At 45.5% G+C, this 27,920-nt stretch overlaps 1 protein-coding gene and 1 long non-coding RNA gene across 3 annotated transcripts in view; one reads left to right on the top strand and one right to left on the bottom strand.

Annotated features, from left to right (window-relative positions):
- Positions 1-27,920, bottom strand: part of SYN3 (synapsin III) — a 191,417-nt gene that overhangs the window by 17,097 nt on the left and 146,400 nt on the right. For both annotated transcript variants that reach the window (XR_014694443.1, XM_084524016.1), the window contains exons 7-9: positions 15,659-15,721; positions 4,979-5,121; positions 990-1,064 (exon numbers count right to left, since the gene is read on the bottom strand). Coding sequence is in view for 1 of the 2 variants with exons in the window: in XM_084524016.1 (XP_084380142.1) it covers positions 990-1,064; positions 4,979-5,121; positions 15,659-15,721 (281 nt within the window). In the remaining variant the exon portion in view is untranslated. The remainder of the gene's footprint in view (positions 1-989; positions 1,065-4,978; positions 5,122-15,658; positions 15,722-27,920) is intronic.
- Positions 25,251-27,920, top strand: part of LOC311438949 — a 41,498-nt gene continuing 38,828 nt past the window's right edge. Inside the window, exon 1 of the long non-coding RNA XR_014694454.1 lies at positions 25,251-25,608. This is a non-coding gene — a long non-coding RNA (uncharacterized lncRNA). The remainder of the gene's footprint in view (positions 25,609-27,920) is intronic.

Here is a 27,920-nt window from a genome sequence, read left to right on the forward strand (position 1 = left end):
TTATCCTGTGACCTCTTTAACTCATCTGCTATATTTCTTCAAATGTGGTGCCCAAACCTGGACAGAGTTAGAATTAACTATGATACTAAGATCATTGGGAACTGGAGATATGGTCTGAAAAAAATCTTAGATTCACTAGAGATGAGTGAGTACACATGTACTATTAATTCTACAGAATTTCTATTTTATATTTAGTCATAATTTCTAGACATATATTTATTATATTTCTATTTTATATCTATTCATATAATTAATTATATTTAATTTTATATTCATAGATTCTATAAATCTATGAATAATCTACTTAAAAAACAGGATAGCAGTTCTGTAGAAAAAGGATTGGGTTATGCAGCAAACCCGAAGTTACCATGAGTCAACAATATCACAAAGTTGTAATATTAGCAAATATCACAGTGATTTGAATATACGGAATTACCATCTGCAAAGTTTAGTCTGAAAGATGCATGAGGCAGCTCCTTCTCCCCTGTTCAGCAGTGAGACCTTAGCTACAACAGTGTCCACTTTGGAAGACTAGAGCTTTCAACACTTCAGCTGACAGATTTTTCTCTCTGTTGAGCAGCAGGAAAACACTTTTTCTCTGTGTGCCTCTCATTAGTAATGTACTTAGAATAACTTCTTGTTTCTTCTTATTTTGCACTGTGACCTTTCTGATTTTATCCCTACATGTTTGTGCTTGTGTGCTTGACCTTAGTATGCTGGTCTTTTTTCCTGTGGCTAAATTCACCAAAGATCTAATGATTTAGCAATGTTGCTCCCTAGCTGTACTTCCAGTCTGTTCTCCAAAACAGGACAGTTTGCCTTTGTGCCCTTAGTATTTTTTTAAGGAAATATTTGGTCTTTTAAACTCCTTTATCCGGCCTCCCGAGAGACCTCGCTTACCAGTTCTATCAGTGAACTGAAGTCTAAAATACAATTCCTCCCTTCTAACCCAAGAATAGCTAGTACTGTCATGAAACCCTCTTCCTTACCTCTCTGTCATTGCAATCTGTTCCAGCATTGCAGAACCTGTGTTTGCCTTCCAGTTTCCAGAGATAGACGTCCTCCTAGGAAAACAAACCAAAAACATAACCATGAACATGAAAATACATCCCTGCCCCATCCTCCCTCATACTGTAGTCCTCATTCTTGACTCAGTGCTTGTACAGGAGGGGATGAGGTGAGGTACTTCCTCATAGAAATCTTTCCAAATCCTGCCTCAACAACACTCCATACAGGATATGTTGTTCGAACTCATGAAAGGCTGAGTGAGGAGTTAGGCAGGGAAACCTCCAAGGAATCTTGAGTACACATCCAGCTCTGTAAGTACTTTCTTTCTTTATATATCTGGCGTAGGAGAGCTGAAATGTTGGTAGAAGGTCTCTGGGATAATCACCCTTGTGTTCAGCAATCGTAGCATCCTCCGTCTGTGGCTGAGCAACACTCTGTGCAAACATCTGACTAAGCAGTTCCACAAATGTCAGTTATAGCACTCAGGTCTCCCTAACTTTGACTTCAGTTGCACAGTAATCTTAGGAAATATGCTTATATCCTCTTTTCCACTGGATTTTCATTGATCTTACTGTGGCTTACTATGTTTGGACTTGGAGAATTTACTATTGCAAAATGGTTTGAGCCTCATTAGCTGCAACTGATGATTAATTTCCCCAAAATGGTACTGTTGCTGGCATATCTTGAGTTTCACCATCATCCATTAAGAGATGAAAAATTTCCTTTCCTTGACCCTAGGCATGGGGCAGACTTTGGACAGCTTGCTTTGACAACACTGTCCAGATAATCCTGGCATAGTGTACAATCTAATAAAAGTCAGCAAGCTGACAGCATACATCCAGGGAGAATCTCTACATTGAAAGATATTTAGGCAGAGATTTAGGAGGGGAGTATAATCAAGCATTTTCAACAGGAGGTTTTGGAACCCTCCCTACCACCTCCTTTTATTCTGGTGAAGGACAGCCTGGTGTCCTTTTCCTGATTTCTCTTCTTAAGTAGTATGCATAGTTGCTGTGAAATTTAAATAGTCTTTGTAACCCATATTTAAAGGTGTGGGAGGAGGGCCAAAGGAGCCTAATTACTGTTTTGAATAATTGTGTTTTCATATAGTTGACTCTTGCCTTTTGTTCCCTTCACCCAACATCCACCTTCCTGCCCTACTTTCTAAGCAAAAGTATGGATACCTCCTTGAGGTTTGGTTGTTGTGAATCCTTGATACCCTGTAAGGACAGTGTTCAAATCTCTTTTTCTTTTGATACGTGATTCTTAGGATTACGTTTTTCAGTTCTATAATGGGAAGACCGATGCTTTATTATCATATAGATGCCACCATAGTGGCAGGTGGCACCTAGAATGCCATTAGCACTGATGAGAACTCCTGGAGTCTGAACAGTAACAAGATGATTGAATATCAGTGTTCAGAAAATGAACCTGGCATACCAAATGTAAGCAGTTGAGCCATCGGTGAGTAAACCAAACCACAGCTATACAGTTTGACAAAGAAATTCAAAGTCTTAACTGGAAATGAACCCCTTACTCTGACTTGAGAAGGGGGAATGTGGGGGTGTATAATTTCTCCCACAATTTCTTCAGCCACATGAGCCACATTCACGTTTTCTCCTCACCAGTAGTACAATATCGGTCCATTATATTTGGTGGAATTTTAGGCATGTATCACATGCTACTTATCTGCTGTTTTGTAACTGGCCCAAGGCATGGGCTAAGTAGGTGTTTGTTAGTAGTGTAAATCTGGAGTCACTGCACTGAAGTCAATGGGAAACTGAACTCAAGCCTTGGGTCATGGGCTGGAAGGAAGTGCATTGAACATCTGGGGCGGAGAGGAATGAGTCACCCTGCAGTATCCTCCCTCGGGCAGATGCGTGCTAAGTAAACATATTCTGCAGAAATGTTGATATACAGTCTGTTCTCAGAAGGAAGGGTTTTTTTTAAAGCCTATATGTGTGGGTGAAGGTATAGAAATCCTGGGTAGATTCCATGGCTCACAGATCAAAGCAATTATCTTAGTCTGACGCATGCTGTAATTGCTTTAAGGCTGCGATTTGCTAGCATGACTAATGAATTTGAGTCTTCTATGTGAGACACCAATGAGAGCCCTGATATTTTGGTGCTTCTACCTCTGCCCTCTGACATAATAGGAACTCATGATATCATAGAAAGAACCTTCTCTTCTGTCTGACACTGGTACAGAAGGGGCAGCCCACGATCAAACTGGCTACGCTGATCCTCAGGCTCACTTCCACAAACGGCTCTCTCAACATAACTAAATACTCTGGGTTAGCAAGTCACTTGGTGAATTTTGCTGTTTGCTTTCTTTGCTAATAAGCTTAATTTCTCATTAAGGTGTTTCCCGTTCATGGCTGTTGTTTTTTTTTTTTTTTTTTTTTTTTTGTATGTGAAAACGTATTTCATTTAGCAAACAATTGTTTGCACAGCTATATTCCCAAATGGGATTAGCTCTTAGTGTGACTGCTTTCTTTTCTCAATCATCTGGTATTATTTCTGATCCCTGTCTGGATGAGAGTGTGGTGAGTGCGAATAATAAACAGGGAGAGGATATGATCAGCCTAACTGGGCCTTTGTTTCACGTAGAGGCGGTGTGGGAGCGGGCTCTGGAGCCAAGGCTGGGTAGGTTGGCAGGAACAGGGAATTTTAATGGACACTTTAAACCTTCCTTCCTTTGGCCAGTTTGGCATCGGGTTGTTGACCCGATCAGGTTTAAAACAATTTTCCTCTCATTGGGTTCACATGAAGCAGCTGAATGTTCCAAAAGTCCTTCCCATGAAGAATGCAGCTCAGTCATTATCTAGTTTGCTTAAATACCTCCGTGTCAGGAATCCGGCCAGGCAACTAGAACCAAAAAATATGTGATCAGGTCCGTTTGATTATCTTATGTAACGATGTTTGTGCCAGAGCTAGATGGCCTGGGGGTTGGTAAGCGTGGATCCAAAACTCACGGTGTTGCAGGTCTTAGGTAACATGTGAGATGTTATCTGGTGACCTGAAGAATGTGCTGCCAGGGCTGGCCACTTGTCCAGCATTTTGTGGCTGCATAAGGAGTGGTATTCCTGGAGAAGCTGTGCTATTTGGCTTAGCTTTGTCTACTGGTTTGCAGTAAGCAGAAACAGGTGTTTTATTGAGCCGTGTGGTTACATCCTTAATTGAGCTTGACGACTGCTGAAGTTTGGCTGAGCACTGTTTTATATTTTTAAACACCCCAGTGCTGAGGGTTGCCCTTGTCCCGCCTCTCTCACTCCCTTGCAGAGCAGGGAGGAGCACTGGGCCACCTGCAGAAATACCTCTCCTTTACCTTCCCCTCCTATGTATGCTCCAGGGAGCAATCATGCAAAATGCTCCTGGAAACCCTGTGAGGTGGCCAAGTGAGGCCACCTGTGCATGGTGCTGCATGCTCCTCATGCCCTTGTGTAAGGACAGTGCCACGATCTCTGTCTGGGGAGAAGACAGGGTGTTGCTGCGGCTTGGACACTGTAGGACTCCATGAGTTACAACCACCTCTTCCAAACTTCTCAGCTCCCTGAGGCTGTTGGGACACCCCTCCTTTTTATTGCCCCCGCTGGCAGGGAGGGTGGTGGGCTCAGTTTCCTCAGGAGGAATTTTGCTAAACTGCTGGGTAGGATGAGCCCTGTCACAAGGGGAGGTGGAGGTGGTAGGTGACAGCACAGCAGGGTTTTACAGTGGGAACTAACTGAAGCTCAGCAACAGGTAGAGGGAGATTTATCTTCCAAAACAACGAGCTGATGATGAGTAATGAGGATGATCAGTGGAAGCAGGATCTGGGTTCAGAGGTGGGAGATGAACAGCAGGGCTATTTTTCAAGGGAAATAAGTCAGTCTCCTACTCTGCCCAGAGCAGACTCTGAATGAATTGCACCCACAGCAATGTCTCCCCCCACCCCTGCCCACGTCTCACCCTGGCATAGCCACGCACTCACATGTAAGCCTTGTAATTGTTGCCGATTTTCTGGATTCGGATGTCATACTTGGAGTCGATGAATGGCTCGGCGGTGGCGTAGGTTCTTGCCATGGCTACGATGCTCGCCATGTCCCGGAAATCATGCTGGTTCTCAACCTTGACCTTGATTGCCAAAAATACAGCAAAAACAAGACAAGTGCAGGAATACTTTGTGAGTGGAAGTCATTTCCGTGACTGTGTCACACGATGTCTGTAAAAAAACACAGAGCTGAGAACAGAGCAGAGATTGCATGAGAGAGAAATTCCCCCATGAACCTAGCCCAGAGCAAATGAACCCCTTTCTCCTTCCTCATGCACGAGCCCTGGCAAACCTGGCACCAAGCAGGCAGCTAGAACTTGGACCAGATGGCTCTTGCTAACGCTCATTGCTTTTATGATGCTTCAAAAAAATATTTCATCTCTTAAGGGGCATTACTTCATTCAAACTTTGAAACTGCTATTTCCCATGTCGGGACGGATGAAAACAGAGCATTTTGGGTGGCCGGGAAATCAACAAGCGAGCTGGTCGCCTGCCACTTCTAGGCTTCCGTTCCCTGGCATTTCACATTGCCCCCATCCAGATTGTCCTTGAGGAGAAGTGCAGGTCTCCTGGTGGGAAGCAAGCTCTGAAGGAAGAGGCTGTCTCTGGGGGAGCCCAGGATTTTGGGGGGATCGGTGTGAGCAGGATGCCATGGTGCGTGCGTGGGACAGCTGGTTGGGTGTTGGGCTTGAGTCACACTTGGAGATGAGGGCGATAACCTACGAACTGGAGAACTTTCTGAGAAGCTCGCTTTTCACAGATTTGGGTTCATTTATGAGAAATGCTTTGAACCTTATCCAAAAAAAAAAAAAAAAAAAAAAAAGGTAACATCTCGAGATCACAGCCGGGGATGGCAGCTCCGCTTTGTCTGCTTGCCTGTAGCAGCCAGAAGGGCTCTGCCCCAGAGGAGCTCCGTGGTTGTGTCGGTGTGTGTGTGCTGAAGGAGGGAGATGCCAGACTGCGCGGAGCCGGCTGAAGAAAACTGCATGCAGTGGCATTTGGTGTTTCTCTGCGAAGAACAAACACGTGGTTTTACATATCTGCCTGCAGCCATGAGAGGGCAGGAGCCATCTTCACTAGGGAACAGAGGGCAGGTTTGCTGCTAACCTGTTTTGCTGTTCAGATGCCTTTGTGTGAGCTTCAGCCACAGCAGAAGCCAAGGACTCAGCCACAGCCTGGTGCAGAGAAGCTCTTGAGAACTGCACAGGTTGTGGGAAAGGTGAAAAATGCAGCTATTTTGACCTATAACCATCTCTAGATGCCTGAGTAAAAAGAAAAATGTCTGGTCTCTGCTTCTTCCCTTGCTGAATGCGGAATGCCCCTCATGCTCCTCCCTGTGGCTGCGGTGAGGGTTGGGCTCTTACTATTCAGGGCCATCAGAGAAAAGGAGCAGAGGGGGACTCCAGGCATGTGTGTGGGTGGGGAAAAAATAAAAAGAACTAAAATAGCCAAAGGGGAAATGTAAAGGGAACCTCTCTACATCATGCAGGAGAGCAGCCTTGCTTCTAGCTGGGCCGTTGCCCTCTGTGCCTTACGGGGAGCACCCCATGCCGGGGGAGCTCCAAACCTGGGCACGGCTCACAAAATCCTGGGGGGAGCAGTGCAGGGTGGACGGGTATGGGGTGTTTTTGCTGCAGAGATAAGAGCAGCACTGGTACTGCTGGGTGACACCAAGCCGGAGCGTCCCACCCTGCGGAGATGATGGCAGGAGGGACTGCAGGGCGTTACGACACAGGCTCCCAGACCCTGCTGGCGATGGGGAAAGACAAAAGCCATTACGTAATGACCTACTTGGAACCAGGACCTCTGTGGGATCTGAAACAAAGTGCTGCTGCGCTTGTGCAACAGATGTCTCTGGGCCCCGGCTGAGGCATTTTTGTTCCCAGCCCGAGAGCGTCAGTCTGGGGGCAGAGGAAGGGATGCTGCTTCCCCTCGCAGACCGGAGTTAGATCATACTGCTAGAAGGGACTTGGATGCTCTTCTCATAAATGGTTTTTTTCCTCAAAGAAGTGGCATGCTGTAGGAAGGAAGGGTGCTTTCCTTCCTCCTCTCTCCCTGCAGGGACATGAAACACGTGTTCTCCCATGGGCCGGAGGATTTTTGGTTGGGTAAGTAGCACGCAATGTAAGAAATGAAGGACACAGCAGCTGACTTCCCCGGTGCTACATCGCTGTGCCATCCTCTGCAAACAGCTTCGCTGTCTTCCCCAGCCCTTGCCACAGCCCTTCCCGTGGACTTCTTAGAGAAAGCACCTCGCCAGGTCCCCTTCTGGGAGGCCAAGGCCCTATTTCCCACCAGGCATCAAAATAATCACCACACCAAAGCTGAAATCTGAGCTGCCTCTTGTTAATTGTGAGAGCCAGCCAAATTTGACAAAATAACAACTGTGTCCTGGGTTAATGCTGGCTTAGTCCAGGATACGGTTATTACTTCATAAACAGGAAGCACTCCAGTTACAGTCAAATTAGATTTATTTTCCTGTCTTATCTATCAAGTCCACCATTTTATTAGCTTTCTACTTTTACATTTTTTTATAATTCATTTCCTCCTGCCTTGTAACCATTTTACATGTCAATAAAATCTCCATTCTCCTAACAGGAGAGAAAAAAAAAAGAGAGAACCAAAGGCAGGGTGTATGTGGCATGACACCAGAGGGCATTATTTAAGACAGGACTGTTAAAAATCATTACAGAGCAAACAGTCACCAATTTACCCAATAAGGGATAAATCTGCCGTCTAAAACGGCAGGTTGGCCAAAAAACATGGAAGTGAGAAAAGAAAGAAGTTGGAAAGGAATCAATAGGAAGCTATTTTGTCTCTCTTTTTTTTTGCATCCTTCTTAGGATAAATGCAGTATCCCATTAGCTGCATAGAGGAGTGCAAACAGCGAGGGCAAATAGAGCCCTTGCCCCGCCAGGCTGTTTGCTTAGCTGTGCTGGCTGTTTGAGCAGCAATAGGCTCATTCTGGGGCCATCAGCTGCTGTTTGCTGTAGAGTTTTAGTGACCTGTTGTGAAGAGCTTGGGCCAGCGTGTTGACAAATGCCTTTTCTGAGCAAGAAAGCTCCTCGGGAGAGTCGCTGCTTCCCTTCTGGCTCTCTTCTCTCACCCAGGTGCCGGCAGTGCCCAGCATGCTCCCTGTGGCTGCAGCAGAGGGACCTGGATCCTTGGGGACACGCTCACACAGAGGTGACCAACCCTTTGCTGGTGGCACCTCAGAAGCTGATACTGTGACAATTTCCACCCTCAGCTTTCCCAAGAGGCATTGATCTTACTGCCCCTGAGCAGACCTGGGCAGAAACTTCTGCTTCCTCTGTCTCGTAGTCCCCAAATCCACTGCCTCATATACACGCCACATCTTCCTGCACATCAGGATCTCAAGGCTGGGTCCTCCTCGCTCATCTTCAGCCTAAGCAGTGCAGGTATTACCTTGCTGTACCCTTTTGCTTTCATTAGTTTTGTGGCAACAATAATAATAATAATAAAAAAAAAGTCAGCCAAAGTGGCATAATTACAGTAGTTTGCTAGGACTGCCCTCGTGTTGCCCTCTCTGAGTGTCATCCAGAGTTAACTCGGCCTCACAGGTTAATCCCACACCACCCGGGAGATGGCTTGCAGAAGCAGTTTCTCTGTCCAAACTGGGTTTAGAGACAGGTTCAGCTGCAAAGTAAATGTCCAAGGCTGAGCCAGGGCTGGGCTTGGCTCTGTGGTGTTTAACTGAGTCTCGGTAGGCTTGTGAAAATACACATTGAGTGCTTTCCTCTAGAGGAGCTGGCCTGGCCACACAGAGCTTGGGATTTTTTATCCATCTCAAACTGCGCTTGGCTTTTCTGAAGTGACTTTGCTATTTGGGGACACTGGGTCTGGAGGAACAGCTCTGCACAGAGAGCTTCCTCAGCCTCTCCTTCCCTCTACCCCAAGTTAAACTCTCCTTCTCAGAAGATACCTGATCCAATTGACACACATGTGGTTTAGGCCTAACTAAATGTGGTTAATCCTTTGACCCACCTCAAAATAATAAATATACAACAGAATCCACGCTTCCTGATTATTTTCAGACTGAAGCTCTCCAAATGTTATGCTGTCTTTAATGCATTCAGCTTTATAATCCCTATTAACTTCCCAATGAACAACTATCAGCCATGGGTCTTGGCAGCTTTGGTCCCCAGTACCCTGGGTCAGTCACCATTTTCTGTGTCCAGCAAAAGGTTCAAGGCTGCTGCGCAAGAAATGAGGATGCTCTTGCTATTTTCAAGATGGGTCAGTGGGAATGCAGTGATTGGGCTGCTCTGTTCTGAAAGTTACATGTCAAGTCATTATTTGTCCTCTGCAAATGAAAATATTTGTTTCTTGACAAGCCAAGGCAACCCTTTCCTCTTCCTTTCCTCTTCAGTGTGCTGGGTTTTCAAAGCTCTTACTTTTAGAACATTCTATTTCAAGTCTCAGAGAGAGAGACAAGGTGATGAACTGTCCTTCCTGATAAAAAGCTTGTGGTATTTTTACTTTACATAGTGGCTCTGTTCAGTTTGTGCTATGTTTATACCAGAAAAAAAAAAAAAAAAAGTCTTTCCCATCCAGTAAAAGAGAAAATAACTCTGACCACATTATTATGAACAACAAGTTTTTCTTCTACAATGTAATAAATTCGTCTGAGCCAGGATTTGTACTGGGGAGGTGTTTTCATAATTGTGGGGCAGGCATGGAGAGGAGGTGACTCTTAAATTGGCCTAATTAGAGAGGTCTAAAAATAAAGCAAGAGTAGCAAAAAACATATATCTATTTATTAAATTTATATAAATATATATATAGCCACATGCATAGAAACAGTTTTTCCTCTCTTTGCAGATCTGGCAGTTGTTTCTTTCTCATGATCTGATCAGGAAGAGGTGAAGAGACTCTTTGAGTGAATTTGCAGTGCTGGGCTCTGTTCCTAGGGCACTTAAGGGTCATGTTAGCGCACAAATGTCAGATATTAACACACTAAGAGCTTTATTTCTTGCAATGGGCTCTGGCATTATGAGCTCTGGAGTCAGGAAGAAGTGTTATTCCTTTCTCACTGTAGCACTCACCCTGTTCAACAAAGACCCCCCAACCACATCTGGGGTAAATAGGCTCAAACTGTACAATGCTTAAAAATGTCTTAACCTCTTGTGAATTGCTGCATGAACAACAGTTCAGTGCTTTGTGAGGAAGGACCTCTCCTCTCAGTGTCCTTCTGTGATTTTCATTGAAAAGAAAAGGGTCTTTCTCTGCTGACTCCATTGTAAAATATTGTCTAAGTAATATTTCTGATATTGCATCTGTATCGATCGGGTATTGGACTAGCAGCACAGAGCACTTGTTATGTCCTCCAGTGCCAATGAGCTATGGGGTGACTTCAAAATTTGGCAGGGGGTAATAAGGGTCATGGGAGGGGCTGAGGGGCATATGTCCTGATTTTAGATGAGTAGATTGTCTGGGGCCCCTTTGTCTCTCCTGGTGAAGGCTATTCCTGGTGTCTCTGTTCAAGTCACACAGAATCACAGAATCTCAGAGTTGTCTAGGTTGGAAGAGACCTCAAGATCATCGCGTCCAACCTCTGACCTAACAGTAACAAGTCCTCAACTAACCCATATCGCTAAGTTCAACATCTAAACGTCTTTTAAAGACCTCCAGGGATGGTGACTCCACCACTATCCTGGGCAGCCCATTCCAATGCCTCACAACCCTCTCAGTAAAAAAGTTCTTCCTAATATCCAACCGAAAACACCCCTGGTGCAAGTTTAGCCCGTTCCCCCTCGTCCTGTCACTAGGAGAATAGACCAACCCCCACCTCTCTACAACCTCCTTTAGTGTACTTATAGAGAGTGATAAGGTCGCCCCTGAGCCTCCTTTTCTCCAGGCTGAACAAGCCCAGCTCCCTCAGCCGCTCCTCGTAGGACTTGTTCTCCAGACCCCTCACCAGCTTTGTCGCCCTTCTTTGGACTCTCCCGAGCATCTCGATGTCCTTCTTGTAGCAAGGGGCCCAAAACTGAACACAGTACTTGAGGTGTGGCCTCACCAGAGCCGAGTACAGGGGGACAATCACTTCCCTAGCCCTGCTGGTCACACTGTTTCTTATGCAAGCCAGGATGCCGTTGGCCTTCTTGGCCACCTGAGCACACTGCTGGCTCATATTCAGCCGACTATCCACCATCACTCCCAGGTCCTTCTCTGCCTGGCAGCTCTCCAACCACTCATCTCCCAGCCTGTAGCTCTGCTTGGGGTTATTGTGCCCCAGGTGCAGGACCCGGCACTTGGCCTTGTTAAGCTTCATGCAGTTGGCCTCAGCCCATCGGTGCAGCCTATCCAGATCCTCCTGCAGAGCCTTCCTACCCTCAAGCAGATCGACACACGCACCTAGCTTGGTGTCATCTGCGAACTTACTGAGGGTGCACTCGATGCCCTCATCCAGATCATCAGTAAAGATATTAAAGAGGACTGGCCCCAGTACTGAGCCCTGGGGAACGCCACTAGTGACCGGCCTCCAACTGGATTTGACTCCATTTACCACAACTCTTTGGGCCCGGCTATCCAGCCAGTTTCTAACCCAACGAAGCGTGCGCCAGTCCAAGCCATGAACAGCCAGTTTCTTGAGGAGAATGCTGTGGGAAACGGTGTCAAAAGCCTTGCTGGAGTCAAGGTAGACCACATCCACAGCCTTTCCCTCATCCACCAAGTGCGTCACTTTGTCATAGAAGGAGATGAGGTTCATCAAGCAGGACCTGCCTTTCATAAACCCATGCTGACTGGGCCTGATCACCTGCTTGCCTTGTAAGTGGCGCGTGATGACACTCAAGATAATCTGCTCCATGAGTTTCCCCAGCACTGAGGTCAAACAACACAGCTACTGTTTCTGGATTTCTCAACAGAAAGTTCAAAAGATGCCTTTTATTGTGGTTTTATTCATCTCCAACCTGCACCTTACACACATGCATCGCATGGCAAGAGCTTTTCTGTCACTACTGGTACGCTGCCACCCTTCTTGGTTCTGACCTTGACTGGTCCACTTCCAAGCTAAAGACAATCAACAGAGCCTCTTTCTTACAAGTCCTAATGCAGTTATTTTTTATTTTAGGTTTGAGGATTCTCTGTTCAACCCTTTCATTAAAAAACGTGGTGAGCGAATTTAGTGAAAATGTTGTGAAAACAAAGGATATGTGAAAATGATAGTCTGAATATTTTAATTATGCTCTTTCTAGCCATTATTACAAAATAATAAACACTCAGCACTTCTGAGAGTGCCAAGAGCCTTATGAACATGAATTACCAGTAATCGTTATAGCACTCTGGTCCGTAATACAGAGAAGATGAAGAACTGTGAAATGACACAAATCTGCCTGCAGGTCAATGGTGGAGCTTGCTGGGGAAGATGCCTTTTCTTTGTCCAGAGTTTGGCTTCTGGCCACTACCTCAGTACAAATAAAGAATAACAGTGTCTGGACTTCCAGTCTTTGCTCATTCTTCTAAGTCTTGGTGCCTCCCATGACATGTGATTTTATCGTTAATAAAAAGAAAAATGTAAGTACTTCTTTGACAATTTCTCCTGGTAATGAGATTGTAATCTGAATCCTTTGAAGCACCCATTACAGGTACCGGTACATGGCTCTCTATCTTGGCATCATTTGCTGCAGTAAGTACTATTTTTAATACTCACATGTGTACTTTGGCTAATAGGCTGGTTATTTTATCTTTTGTTTCTTCAGTCACTGCTTCTATACAAAACATGACCTGATGTAGGTGCTCTATTAATGCTTACTTTTTAACACTCATCCAAACCGAAAGCAAACCTCTCTCTTTCCTTATTATGTATATTTAGAACTAAAGACCTGCTATTTTCTTGTCATCTCTACTTCTGAAGACCAATGCAAAGAAATCCTTTGCCTCTCTGTAATCTCCTTATTGTCACTGATTATTGCTTTTATGTTGTAATGGTTAAAACCACCATAATGTCTCCTGGAAATGTTCCTCTTCTGGGTTTCTTAAAAGGACATTTGATAATTCCATTTTCTTCCTTTCTTCCTTTCTTCCTTTCTTTCTTCCTTTCTTTCTTTCTTTCTTGCTCTCTTGCTTGCTCTCTTTCTTGCTCTCTTTCTTGCTCTCTTGCTCTCTTGCTCTCTTTCTTTCTCTTCCTTCCTTCCTTCCTTCCTTCCTTCCTTCCTTCCTTCCTTCCTTCCTTCCTTCCTTCCTTCCTTCCTTCCTTCCTTCCTTCCTTCCTTCCTTCCTTCCTTCCTTCCTTCCTTCCTTCCTTCCTTCCTTCCTTCCTTCCTTCTTTCTTTCTTTCTTTCTTTCTTTCTTTCTTTCTTTCTTTCTTTCTTTCTTTCTTTCTTTCTTTCTTTCTTTCTTTCTTTCTTTCTTTCTTTCTTTCTTTCTTCCCCCCTCCTTTTTTTTTTTTTTTTTTTAAATGTAAAAGTGTTGTCTTTCTAGAAAACCCATAGTTCTGCTTATCTGTATTTCTCCTGTCATTTTCTGTGGTTTCTTTCCATCAGCCCCACTTGATCTTGAACTCTACTGTCTTAAAAATAAAACAATTTCCTGTTACTTGCTTTTTATACCAACCAACTTGTTCTTTATTTTATTTTCACCTCCTCTCTTCTCTCTCTTTATTTTTTTTTCCTCAATGCAATGAAATGAAGCGGGACTTCAAGAAGACTACTTTAATGAGCCTCAACTTTCCATCAGGCTGATTGTGACAGGAAGAAATCTAAACTGAAGAACCCAAACCTAAACTGTAAGGTCAACAGCCCTTCCTTCCTTTACCTTCCCCATTTACTGAACAGAGCCGTGTTGAAACTCTGTGCCCAAATCCACATTTAGACTTTCCTAGTAGTCCCTAATTTCATAATGACTAAAGTAAACTTGGCCTCAGACCAGTTCTTTCTTCTAGGACCCTGGCTGTCAGCCTATCTGCATCTGGAATGACTTCCTGCGTAACCCCCTTGTACCATTGCATACAATTGTGCACTGAATTGTGCACAATAGAAACCCCCTTTCCCTGTAACTTGTGACAGCAAAAATCAGTATCATTAGAGAATAAAATGGGAGAGAAAGTGAGAGGTGGAAGAAGATCTGCTGTCTTGTGCAGAAGACACCAATTAAATATTCTGGGGACAGTTTTGTCTGGAAACGCTGTTTAGGCTGGGGCACTTTCCTTTGATTCTATTCTTCCCTCATTTCTGTAGCCACCCAAGCATCCTTGTTGCACAAGAGAGACACATGAAGCTCTCCCTACATTACAGATGAAACTGCAGAGTAGTCAGAGAGGTCCAGGATTGCAGTAGGACTAAGATACCCACTGGGGCCTCAGGGAACTTGAAACCCTTCATCAGGGAGAAGCCTCTTCCTCCTGGTTTGTCCTGTTTGGATTTTGCTAATGAAATCCTTCTTGGGGACATGTTCAACAGCTTGCCCTGAAAGCAGCTCTACATGGTCTGCATGTAGTCTCATTCAATGACCCCCCTGTGTGTTTAGTATACGGAACACCAATATTTTAGCAAACTTTTCCTGCTTGTTTAAATGCATGTGCTTTAATTCTGTAAGCCACCTCCACCACTTTGCCCAGGGATGTGAGCCCACTTCCTCTCTGGCAGCTACCATCTAGACAGGGGAGCATTGCAACCAAAGCAAGAATGATCATGAGAGCTCCTGTGTGCAATCCAGGAAGCCAGAAAGAATTTCTGTTTATGAAGCGCAAGCAAACAAGCTGTACCCAGCTTTAGGTCAGTTGTACCTATGTATAATTTTCAGGCAAAAAGAGTGTGAGGCAGGCAGAAGTCTGGTCTGCTCTAGGAAAGTGCTGTGAGAGGGGTGTCAGTCACAAAGTTCAAATACCACCCATTTGGATTCAGAGATGATACACCAGAATTCCCTAATTTTGAACAAATCACGTTTTAGACAGATAGAGGGTGTTTTTTAAAGAGGTATATGCAAGGAAAGGAGGCAAAAGCACAGCAGGGACGTGCTGGCAAAGCCTCACTGAAAAGGGAGCCCAGACACCCCCAGAAACAGGGGCTGGTAATTCACTGGGGGAATAAAGATCCCAGCGAGCCTGGGAAAAACAAACAGGTCCTTCTGGGGAGCGAACTGTTTTTCAGGATTCCTTGGCAGGCGACCAGCCACTCTGCTTTGTAAAGTCTTGTTCTTCCTAGCAAGGAGGAAAAAAAAATAACTGAAGGGCTCCCACTTTGTTGAATAAGTTCATCATCATGCGCACAGAAGGACCAGTGCTGCCGTGCCTCATTGTGAGAACTGTGGGGTGTAGCTGTGCATTGCAGGTGCTTGAATAAACAACATCACCACTTTCGGGAGAGAAGAAAATGTATAAAAGACGAGCCTAATGACTTCAGCCCAGCCAGCTTTCCCCCCACTCTTCACGACCCCCCTCCTGCAACCCGGCAGCCTGCAAGCCAACATGGCTGCCCGGCTCCGAGTGCAGGGCGGCAGCAGCAGGCCCCTTCTCCCCCAGCAGCATCCAGAGCCACCCAGACAGGCCGGGGGCACGTCTAAGCCCTTCACCATCCGGCCACACACAGGGTACGATCGCAGGGATGCTGTGCCACATAGCATACTCTTTCCTGAAGTGTATGTATTTTTCCTTTTACTTACCTTCCCCATTCCAGCGTGAGCATGTCCCAGCTTGACCACTACCGGGAAATTCGGAGTTGTGACCTGAAAGACAGAAGAAGGAACTCCTCATTAGTATTCATTTCCAGCCATTGTATCTGAAATAGTTTACTTTCATTTAGTAGCTTTCATGCCCATGCCAATGGGAAGATAAACAGGTCCGATGAAGACTGTCCAGGTGTCAGGACAATTAGCTAGTAGCTCTTCATTGGGACCCGTATGGTCGGAAATAGAGGCCAGGCAGAATTCCTCAGATCTGACCCACTTTTGCTGCCTAATAGCAGTAACTTCTAAACCTTCCTTTTATTTTTATTTTATTTTTCCCCCCACTGTGTACGTGTGGATGTGCATAGACTCATATGCATGTAAAAAAGCTGCACCTGCAAGCCTGAATACGTGAACACATTCAGATGCTGAAAACATTTGAGTTCTAAGAAAGATGAGGGTTGTTTCTTTTTCCACGCCAACTGCTTTGGCCTTTAGCATGAGTGTGAGCTGTCCCTCGGCAGCTCCCATTCCCCTCCCATCAGCAGTGGTGGGGGAAGGCGAGGGGGAACAGGGGCCAACTCTTGGGTACAACTCACAAAGTCCATCTATTCATAAAGCGCCCTTTCTCCTCTAATTTCAGGGGTGGGTGTAGGGAATAAAAGAGAACAAAGAAGGGTTGGGATCAGCAATAAAAATAGAAAAAATTATGTCATGTCTTCTCCGTTGGCTCATGTGATGTTTACATTGGGCAGGGTTCTGCCATCTGAGCATGCAAGTACATCTGAGTGCACATGTAGGATTTTATTTAGAAAGCTGCTAGTATCCCCTCTCCCTTCTGCTCCTCAGTTTCACTCTCAAGCAAGGATTCACTTGTAGAGATCAGCTGAGAGTGGGTTGCACAGGCTGCTAGGAAGTGGAGATGGCAGGACAGCGACCAGGTCTGTCTGGATATTCACACCACGCCCTCCCTACATCCTGTTTGGTCCATTTCTATGCCTTGGCTTGACATCACCATGAGCTTCATCTTGTCCCGTGCTCCTGATCCTAGTGATCTCAATGCTATCCCTACAGTACATAACCCATTGTTTTTATTGCATATCTCATTTGCTTTGATGGAAAGTGTTTTATAAGATACTTTTGTCTCTACCTACATGCCTGAAGCACTGAGCTCTGCTCATTAAGCAGTTAACCTGGAAATCCAGCAATGGAAGGGACTTGAATTTTGACAGATAAATGGCTCTCCTATTTATTTAAGTTTGAGAATACATAAACAAATTGTTCTTGTGCTAATTACCAATTGTCTGTATGGACAGGCAGGCGCTACGCCCTAAAGATAGAATGGTGCTGCCGTCTCCATCTGTAGCAGCCCGCTATAAATAAATTAGTAATGAACACTAATGTTTTGCTGTTCATCTGCTTATGTAAAGAAATGGCACAAGAGGGGGAAACAGTGAGTGTATCATGTACTCAAGAAACCTGTGTCACTTGTGGGGATTTTCTTCAGGCAGAAAGCTGAAGGACCCTCCACGGAAGGGCACCCTCAGAGTCAATATATCACAGCTCTGGCACAGCAGTGACCGGCAGCCCTGTGCCAGAGGAAGAAGTGAGAGACCACGATAGGTGGCCTTCCTGGAGCCTCACAGTTAAGATAAGCATATGTCCAGGCACATGAGTTAGTGCTCCATTTCCCCTTCACCTCTCTAATTCATTGTAAGAGTCTGAAACTTAATTTGCTGCTGGCATAACAGAATCAAATGGAGGGCTGCACCTGAGGCTTACTGAAGATAGGACTGCGGATGGACCGTGCCAGGCCTTTAATGCTGGGAGATGAAAGGTAACCCAGCAGTCAGGGCACCCACCTGCTCAGGCTCAGGGAGACCTGGCTTGCTTCCCAGCTTTGTCATCCGTGCCCCATGCACATTGTTTGAGCCAAAGCGCTTGCAAGGCCTGGCCTCTGCTCCCTGTTTGGGAGCGCAGGCGGTGGCTGTTCCCACCACACAGGAAAAGCAAGCCACAAGCTGCGAGCCCCTGGCAAGGGGGCAAAGAAATGCACGGGATAGATAATGCGGTATCACAGGCTCAGAGTGGCCAGAGGCAGGAAGCGGTGTCTCTGCTATCCCGGCTGTGTACCCTACCTGCGGATTTTACTGAGGGAGCCTGGCTCGAGCACGGGGCCCGGGAGTGGGAAGCATCTGTTTTCCTGTGTACATGCGAAGAAAGTTTGGGATCCGATAAACAACCCAAGTTTACTGCTAGCCTGGGAGAAACCACAGGCAGTGGCAAAGCTCCGCTCAAACATCTCCCTTTCTCTTTGCTTCTTGGAAACATGAGCTCAGCTTTCTTGGTAAGGCTTTGCCTCATCCCAAGTGGTGACTGGCTGATGCCAGAGCAGGCTGGAGCCACGAGCTGCTTGGGCTGGCCGCGGTGCCAGGGGCTGGGGGTGAAACACGGAGCCAGGCTCCGAATGTGCAGCAGGCAGCCTCGCTGGGGAAGCTGTAGCCCTGGGGAAATGCTGGCACAGGGCTTGCCAGCAATATGTTTCTTCCACTGAAAGCCCACACTGAAATAATTTGTATGTATATGAACCTGCCTTATGGAGGAAGCAAAGAGAGAGCAGCACACACACTCACTGCAATTTATAATGGGTGTGTCTAGTGATGATGGAGTACCGTTAGTCTGTGCTGAAGTTAAGTGGGAATGAAAGCTCTCAATAATCCACAGGACTAAAGCAAACAGAGTCCACAACCACCCGATACAGGAGTTAGGATGCTTCTGCTGAAGTGGTGGAAGTGGGGTGGACTCCACCCCAGTCAGCGGAGATATTGTGAGCTTCTGCCATAGACAGGTTGGGACCCCAACCCCATTTCTGTTGCTAATGAGTTGGTCAGCCAGCATACTTGGCAAGCAGATGAATGGGCAGGGAAGCTGAACTGAGGGAGAATGTGTTACACATGTGAGTATGGGGCAATGGACACACAGACCCAGTGAGAAATTCTGGGGGTGGCCACAACTGCCACAAGAGCAGATCCCCAACATGAGTATTTACATGTGCTTAGTCATAGATTTCCTGGGAAAGAAGATGCTTTCGATCAAAGGATAACAGAGTTTAATAAGAAAAGCATGCTTTTACTAAAATCATGCAAAGGCATGTCTGTGTCTCTCTATGTGTTTGTTTATGTTTAGGAAAGGCTCTTTTTCTTGGAGAAACGGGGATAAACACTTTGATGCTTTTAAAATGTGCATAAATTGTTGACAGGGCTTGTATAGATGATGTCTGCGGGTTTGGGGATGGGACTGCAGCACTGCAGCTAACCCAGTGATCAGACACAGAGTGCTAGTTCATATGCACAACTCAACCCTTTGAATTAAAATCCTGTAAATTGATTCCCAGATGTTGTCACACAAAAGCCTTGAGATGGCAAGGTTTACAGATGTGCCTAGAACTCGGTGTATGGAGTCAAGCAGGAGTCTGAATCCTAAATTAGGGACTTAGCAAAGCCACCTTTGGTAAGGGTGAGGGGAGAGTCATGGAGTATTTCCAATTTAGGACATGGATGGCCCAAAGTATGTCATTTTAGTCCCTGATTTTACCGGCTTTGCTCCGTGTGTAGTGTCACTACAAAGACAACTCTGCAGTTAATCAGTATTTTGGCACTGGCGTGTGAAAGTGAGTGCCGGTATGCATGCATTAGCCTCTGTTTGAAAACACATGGCTGTAAACTATGACACTTTCTCCTTTACCCTCTGCCCCCTCCTTTCCAACAAATACGACAGTTTTCAGGGCTTCTTGTAAATATACGGATATCTTCTGCATTTGTTGCTGGTGGAGCAGTAGAACAGAGCTGGATATAAATTGATCCCCAGGGAGATATCTTAGATGAAACCTGCTCTATCACATAAATACAATGTTTTCCACTCTTTTACTTCATGGAGGCCCTCAACAGATGCTGGTCTTAGGTCTATGATTTTATATACTGTCCTGCAGTCCATAAACAATGCTGAATGCCTCTCTCAGTTTCCTTCTGCCATGCTCAGTTCTGTGCATTAGTTCACGTTATCCACCTCACACAATGCACTTCCAGTTTCCAGGGTTACTCCTTCTTCTGCAGAGCCTTTCCAGTCAACGCTAAAACAACCCTGGGAGCAGTGACATCGCGGTTGATATTCGGAGGGTTTTGGGGAGATGGGAAAAGGTGACGTTAAAACTTCAGTCTCTTGGCACCAGTACTGTATTACCATAGTGTCCAGTGTTTCCAACTGGGTCTGAAGCCCCATTGCACAAGGTACTGTAAGACTTTTGCTTCATATTCCCGCCAGAAGTAATACTGTGACTTTTAAAATCTTTTATTTATTTATTTATTTATTCAAGCTTTGACACTCTAAAACTGACCTTTCTGTTTATTTAGCTGTCTTTACTTGTAGGATGACAAAATCTGTTCTGGGTGGGTACCTAATGGGTTCTGGGAATGTTGTTCATGCCCTTGAGTGCTGAATGTTGAAAGTAATGTGTGTGGCACTTCCCTGGTGTCAATTAAGTTGGATGAGCAGTGAATATATATGTTTTCCTGTAAAAGCAAGCAAGCTGATGCAAATGTAGAGGAAAGTAATGATGTCATGACATGATGTCATTATGTTTATTGAACATATCTTACTGAAGGTCTAAGCTAAAGATCAGCACTGATTGCATGCTGGCCTTGCCAGTCATGGCAAAATTCAGGGCTGTTTAGTAAAATATGGAGGAGAAGAAGTGTTGTTTCCAGTTATTCACTTGCTCCCTCATGTAATCACCAACTCTGTGCAGAATGGCTGACTCAGTGGATCAGTACTATGGCCCCGTGGAGGTTTGTGGTCACCCATGTATGACAGACAAGTTGTTCTTTGCTGTTTACCAGATCAGGAATAGTGTGAGAAAAAAACAACAAGCAACTATAGGGGAACATGTTGAACAATAAGAGCTGCCAACATGAACATCTGTGCTCTATTAAAGGCACGTGATACGGATTCCTTCAAATCACATGTGTCTGTTCATTACTGTATTATAATTGCAGCACAATGGAGAAAAAATCATTAGCTGGGGGAAGAGGGCCTGTGCTTCCAACCAGCTGAAGAAAACCCTGAGGAGAAGTAGGTATCCTCAAAGGTCTCTGGAGGAAGGAGGATATAGGAGTTATCATGAGAAAAGTGCTGAGATACTTGTGTCAGGAGGAGTTCAGTAACAGCTGTATCAGGACAGCATCATATAAGGCAGGACCTGGAGCCGTATGGTGGTTGGTAGACAGGGTGGCAGCTGGTATACGGTAGTGCACCTTCTAGAAAAGTAGAGACAATGCCTCATTTTAGGATGGGATAAGTTTTACAGAGCCTTACTGAGCTGGGGTGGTGAAATCAGTGCCGTGGGGCAAGGTGGATGCCTTAGACGCCAGTAGTTTGGGTAGATTGTAAGGGATGCTTGCAAAACCAAATGGGAATAAACTAACACACAAAACAGCACTGTGAGGCCAGAGGGCAGCATTTTAGCAAGCAAGTGCAAGTTTTTGGAGGTGGCGCAGAGAATAGCCAAGAATGAGGCTGCTGATAACAAGGTTGTGAGGAGAGAAAACATTGACTAATTTGGAGGAGACCTCACTGCTACAGGGGTGGATATCCGAGAGCAATGGGAGGGCCAGGAACGATTGCAAAGCAAAGGGTTAGATTCAAGATGCTTTGAGTGGATGGACTTCTGCTCATTTCATTTAGCACTGGAGCTGAGACCTCCAGTTTTAAATAGAAAGAGTAACTGGGTGGAGATACAGCAATAGTCAATTTGTGCTACGAAGTCAAGTCAGCAGTGCCTTAGTGTGAGAAGATCCTTCAGGGTGGTACAGATCTATTCTTTGATCTTATCATTGCTTTTAGAAAACACAACACACACAAAAAAATGAAAGGCCAACAGCAACACAACTTAGTGTCCACATCCTGGAGTAAACAAACCACAAACCAATGTTTCAGAGCTCATAGCACTTGCTGTGGTTAGACATGGAAATGGGTGGAAAGGGTTAAGGACAAAGCAGAACTTTTTGTCATTAAGTCCACCTCTAATGTTACTGTGACTTCTGTTTTACTTGAGACAGGATCCTTTTGGGTTCCCAGTGGTCTCCCTCAGCACATGGAGGATAAGAGTGCGAGCATTTTATATTATTCTCATTCCCTTGGAGCTTCAAGTGTGAGAATTATATGAACAAGTCCAGACAAACAAATGCTCAGTGAAACAACAATATAGCTTGTGTCTGTGTGTGTGCTTCTATGCACACACACATCGAGCAGTGCTGGTCAATAAATTCCCATTACCGCCTCTCAAAATGCAAGCAAGTTTTTTTAAAGGTCATTAGGAGTACATGGAAATGTTTAATTCCTTAATGTGTGGGGTTTGCTTAGCCACTCTTTTTCAGCATTTTCATTAAGGAAGCCATCCATATTCCTCACTTGTTAGGGGAAGGAATACATTCTGATGTTAAAAAATTGTATATATATATATATATATTTGCTGGATGGAGTGGGGAGAAAAGAGGAAAATCAAGAGGAAACGCAGGAGTTCTCTCTCCATTCCGCCTCCCCAAACCCGAATTGGGTATTTTTGTCATGTTTTTCTCAAATTAGAAAATTCCATTCCCCATATCAACACACTGCAGGGGGAGGGAAGGTGAGTGCCTGCTGTCAGCAGGGTGGGGAACTCTCTAGGAATTTTCTTGTGAGGGGTTACCTTGGGAAAACATTTAGTGCCTCAGCTGTGGTAGAAGATACAGTAAGGCAACAGAGAGAAGAAAATGCTTTATGAAGTTATGCTGGGGTCTTCAAAGCTGTCCCTTTTCCAAGAACCCCTAAGGTTCAGAAGACACAGGCCAACAGAGCTCATCCTTCGCTCAGAAGGCTGTCCTTTTTTCGGGACAGACTGAATTCTCACTGATACCAAAATGAGCAGTTTAGGGTTTCCACAGTGAGAACGAAACTTCCCTGAACTTCACGGTGGAAAAAAAAAAAACCTTCAGGAGCAGGAATAATGAGGCCTTGCTGAAGCTGATCATTCACCTGCTAGCGTGGGCTTCCAGCCTCACCACGTGCTGAGCTGCAGATGCTTTCCTGGCTCCAAAGGGCAAAGCAAAAGCGGTTCCCAGCTCTTACACAAAGCATGCCCTGACGGCGATGCTCAGGAGGATCACACCCCTGCGAGGGCTGGGCTGTGGTTTCACAACCTGCAGCTCACCAGGCAGTGCTGCAGCTTCGGCAGCGTGGAGCGAGCAGCGGGCCCTGGGCTTGTTAGTGCGTTCGGCACGAAACACCCTGCCTGACACAGAAGAGGCTCTGATGTTTCACCGCAGGTCTCATGCCGCTGTAAGTGTGCCAATGACCCTGAGCAGCCTTGGTTGACATTGCCGTGCCAGATGCGGGCAGGAGGAGCAATGAGGCATGGATGTTGCCTGGTAAATGGGACGGGATGCCATGGTCTGCTGGAACATTTCAAATGCCCTCTGGGCTCTTGAAAGCTGCTGGGCAATGGATCATTGCCTCCTTCCTCCTTGCCATTCTTCAGCACTCAGAGCTATAGAAATAGCAGCACAAGGGAAACAGGCAGTCACAGTCTGACCTTTTTTTATGAAAAATCCCTGCTTTATTTCTGTAATTTTTTAAAAGTCCAAGGGACCAGCACAGTTAGTGATCTTAATTACTATCCCTCTCAAGTAACCTTGATTACTACATGCCCTCCAGGGCATGAGATGGCTTTGGATATAAAAAAGAAAGAGGAACGTGGAATGTGTCCCTTGAGTAGTCAGTATCTCAGGGTACATCTGTTCTGGTAAATTAATGCCATAGCAAGGACAATGGCATTGAGTTGCTTTTACTAATAAATCCCCTAACATTTCCCAAGCACAACATGAAAACCAGTGTGGGTCTACAGGGTATTTTGGAGGCCAAGACAGTTTAATAGCGTGGCTGTGGCCAGACCACACCAGCATTGCCAGAGAATGGCCCTGGCACCGCGTGGTTTGCTACTGTAAACGTGACCTCGGTCTGTCTCACAGGGCTGAGCAGCAGAGCAGTTTTTAATCTCACGTTATGCCCTATCTGTGTATGCTGCCACATTAGTGTTTTATTCTGTTGAACAAAGAAAGGTCTATCTCAGGCACAATAGCTTAAAGCTGCTGTACGTCACACCAGTCCCTTGTGATAATTCTCACTGTTTCATACTGAATCCACGGTAGCCACGTTTTTCACCTGCAGCCGCAAATATTTACACCACATATCTTTAGTCCACTGACCTAGAGAATCAAGTATTACCTCACATGAGAAATGTTTATGCTATGGGCCAACTTTGTTATATTCTACAACCAGATTCCATTTTAGGCATTTTGAGCCCTTAGGCTTGTGCAGGAATCCAAATCCTTCACCAATGTGGCTTGGCAGGGACACACATCCCCTACCTTTTGTGGTCTCTCCAGCTCTCTGTGCCATAAATGTGTGGAGTAAGGGTCTTCAAAGGCTCCAAAATCAAGGACACACCTTATCCATGGGCTGCACATGGAGCTGAACCCTGGTAGAAGCTCTTCTGAGCCCTGAAGGTGTTGTGACATCTTTTGTAGGCACCTACAGTGGGTGGAGGCTGAGTATGAGCCTTGTTCTTTCTACACTCTTGTTCTTGTGCTTCACAGTTTCAAGTTTATTTCTCCAGATAAAAATCTTGTATGTTTATCCAGGCTAATTTTTGCCTTATGTCAGAGACACTGAGGACATGAAAGGCAACCATTGTATCCTGTGATTGAATTAGCTCTGTGTCTCTTGGGGGTTCTTAGGAACTTCCAAATTATAAGTTTTTGGTAGGAGCCAAAAACTGTAGGAAGGGCTCTATTTCACCATCTCCCCAAAAGTTGCCTGGGGAAAAAAATAAGGTTCCAAGCTGCAAATTTTGTGTTTTCAAAGCAGAAAGTTTCACATTTCAATGATTCTGTGAATGAGCACTAATTAACTTTTTTAATCCAACAGGGAAATGAAATGTTTCCAAACCGTACAAGGGAAGCATTTTTGATATGCGTTTTATTTCTGCATGTTTCATTCATGAGGCTTTTTGACTTTGGGCTAGGGAAATAATCTGAAACCTCGAAACCTCTGGAGAGCTGAGAAAACCTACCCAGGCTTTAGGGCGTAACCCAAAATGGCCCCATATGGGTATTTGTCTCCCTCTTGTGGCTCATTCCATGAGATAAGACACGATCCTCCTCCAGCTGTTTCCTGAAGGCATTATAGCTTTAAATGAAGTGGGAGAAAGGCATTCCGTGGCTGTCCTGTGCAATTAACATAAATGTAAACCTTGGCTGCAACCTCGATGCTAAGAGGAAACCTAGTATGCCAATCTGAATCAAAAATGATTGAGGAGACGAGCGGGCTCCACACCCAGGGCACAGGCAGAGTTATTTTCAGCCGGGACTGGCTTCTGTTGACATCTTTCCCAGCTGTAGCGAGAAAGGGGCTCCTCAAGTGTCTGCACTCAGAGGAAACAGAAGAAACCACTGTGCGGATCAGCCTTTTTCATCTCGCAGCCACCACCTCGGTCAGCAGCATTTTTCCCCTGCTGCGCACACACATTGATGTATGGCAGGCTGCAGCAGCCAGGAACGGCAGGCGAGCAGCAGGAAGCAGAGAAATTCCATTCCCAGTAACACATAGACCCTCTTCTTTAGCTTGGGCAAGCCTGGAGAGCCAAAGGATGCTGTGGTCTCCGTAAGCCCACTCCTGTTTTGTCTGGAGAGAAAGTGTTCGCCCTTTACTGGAAAAAGAGGTGGAGACCTGAGCTGATTTCATTTGTGAGGCAATATCTCCACTTCTCTGGGATAAATGAGGCAAATGTGAGTGAGCTGGTCCACGCCCAGTGAAGGAAGGTGTTTGTTTCTTTCCCAGGCTGTCACGGGATACAGGTAGGATTTCGGAATATGGGCAGAAGCCAGCATGGAGGTACACAGGCACGTGCCTGAGAGAAGGGCACTGGGAGAGCCAGGGGAGCTCAGGCCTGGCACTCTGGCTGGAGATGGGGCACAGGAGAGGAAAGAGAAGCAGCAGCACCTCTTGTCTCCACTGCTGTCACTGCACTGCTGCACCAGCCTGGAGCTCACTCATGAGCAAAATCTAAGACCAGTTCAGAAAGATGTGTACTTCTTTCCTTATAATGATTCTACCTCTTTTCTTCCCATCAGATCATGAAATTATTTCCCCAAAGTGTCTGCTGAAGTTTTTCACAGTGGTTCTTGCTTTGTTTCTCACAGAGGTAGCGTCAGCACCTCAGAAATACGGCAACTGAACGCCACTGAACTCTGCTGAAAAAACAGTTGCTATTGAAATGTATAGGTAAAACTTCAGGGGAGTGGGAGCTGCTCTTAAACAAAGAAAGAAAGAAAAAAAAAAAGCCTTGGCACCCACAAAAAACCAACACAAAAACAAACAAACAAAAAAATGCTCTCTCAAAGAAGCTAAATCGTACCTCAAACTCTTTAGACTACTCAAAATCTGTGAGAGAAAACCTAGTCTCAGGTGGCAGAAGCCAACAGGGCTTTTTCCTTTTTCTTGATTTTGTTTCTTAAACTCTGAAATGAGAAAGTTTTGTACACACTTGTCCTGGTGGACTTCTTGGTTGATTGGTTTTCACCCAGCAGCTGTAGGTGGGTCCCTGAGGAAACTGTTCAAAACTTCCTATGCAGAGGTAGCTCCGTTAGAGAAGCAGGTGTCCAGGCTATGTGTGCACACTTCTGGACTTTGGTAGCAAGACCCTGATACTGGACCTTTAGGACAGGGTACTATTTCATATGCATTTAGTAGACAGCCCTAATTAGCTAAATTAGTTTGTCTGCATCATAAATGTAAAGCAGCGCACACTGGATTTGTCTCTAATTGTGGCATTGCTGTGGTGATGGGTTGCAGACTTTTTTTTAACTTTCTCATTAGTACTTAGCTTTAGGCATTTGTGAGAAACCACAGCCTCCAAATGCTCCCACTCCTGTCCTCTTAATTTTGACTCACAAGGTTTTAATGGATGAACAAGAAAGCAAAGAAAGCCTTTGGTTCTCATACCATTCAGCAAACCTCCGGCTGGCACTGGCATTGTTTGGGAACCCTTGTGGGGATGAAAGCAAATTCTGTACAGATGTGGCCTCTTCTGAGCCTGCTCTTTGAGGCCTGTTGATTCTCAGAACAAAAAGCACGTGAGGAGGGTGACTGGCAGGGGATTTCCATGGAGGGCTCTGAGCGAAGTTATTTTAAACCGATCCTGCACCACACGGGGCTAGCGATAGTCCTCGGAGGGAGGGGTTCCCAAAAGCACGAATGCTGCTGTGACCCTTTGTTTGCACTGAATTTTTCAGCAACCTCAGTGGGACCGGAGCTGGCATGTCTGCTCCACGCAGTGGGACGCTGCATGGAGATCCTCTGGGCTGATGGGCTCATGAAGCATGTCGTGATACGGGTTTGGAGCTGGGAAATGTACACTTGGATGAATGTGGCAAAAAGAACACATGTAGATGGCTTATGCAGGGACAGCTTGGGTGTTTCTGTTCCCAGACCTTTCCAGGGAGGGAGACAGGGGTTAGCATACGTGGATCTGGCTGCTTGTGTATTTTTGCACCTTGGTCTCCACCCATGAGAAGTTAATGGGGTGAAGCCACCTGGTTGGGTATCTCTGTGCTTGCTGTGAAGACACGCTCACGGAGCAGTTACAAAAAAATCCTGCACTTTCTTCCTAAACCTTCATGGAGGGAGTTTATGAGGCATGATATGTGAACCCGGCCCCGTGAAAGGATTAACCAGCTCTCAGCAACTGGGAGTGGTAAAGGGGGTCCCTCCTGAAACAAATCCCACTCTGTGTAAGATTGCTGATTAAACTGAGTCTTTGGACGGTAAAACTGTAACCGGGGCAGGAAATTTGATTACATCCATCAATCCAGCCGTCTGACTTCATGGGGCTAACGTTATCCTGAGCTCATCACTATGGCAGCGTGGCATCTCACACGTAAAGACTGAAACCCGGGCCTCACTGAAGGCGATGGGAGTTAGCTCATTCATTTCAACAAGGCTACGGTTTCTTTTGCAATGTTTGGTAAAGATTGTTTATCTCAAATTCCTCTCCCACCCTGTGGTATTTTCACTGTTTTATTACTCGGTTATGCAACTTTTAAGCAACCCTGCGAGGACGGCCTTTTGTGCCAAAAGTTGAGGCCAACTGAGAGTAGGAGGGCAGCGG

Source organism: Aythya ferina, assembly GCF_964211825.1.
Source record: "Aythya ferina genome assembly, chromosome: 1".
Classification (NCBI taxonomy): Eukaryota; Metazoa; Chordata; class Aves; order Anseriformes; family Anatidae; genus Aythya; species Aythya ferina.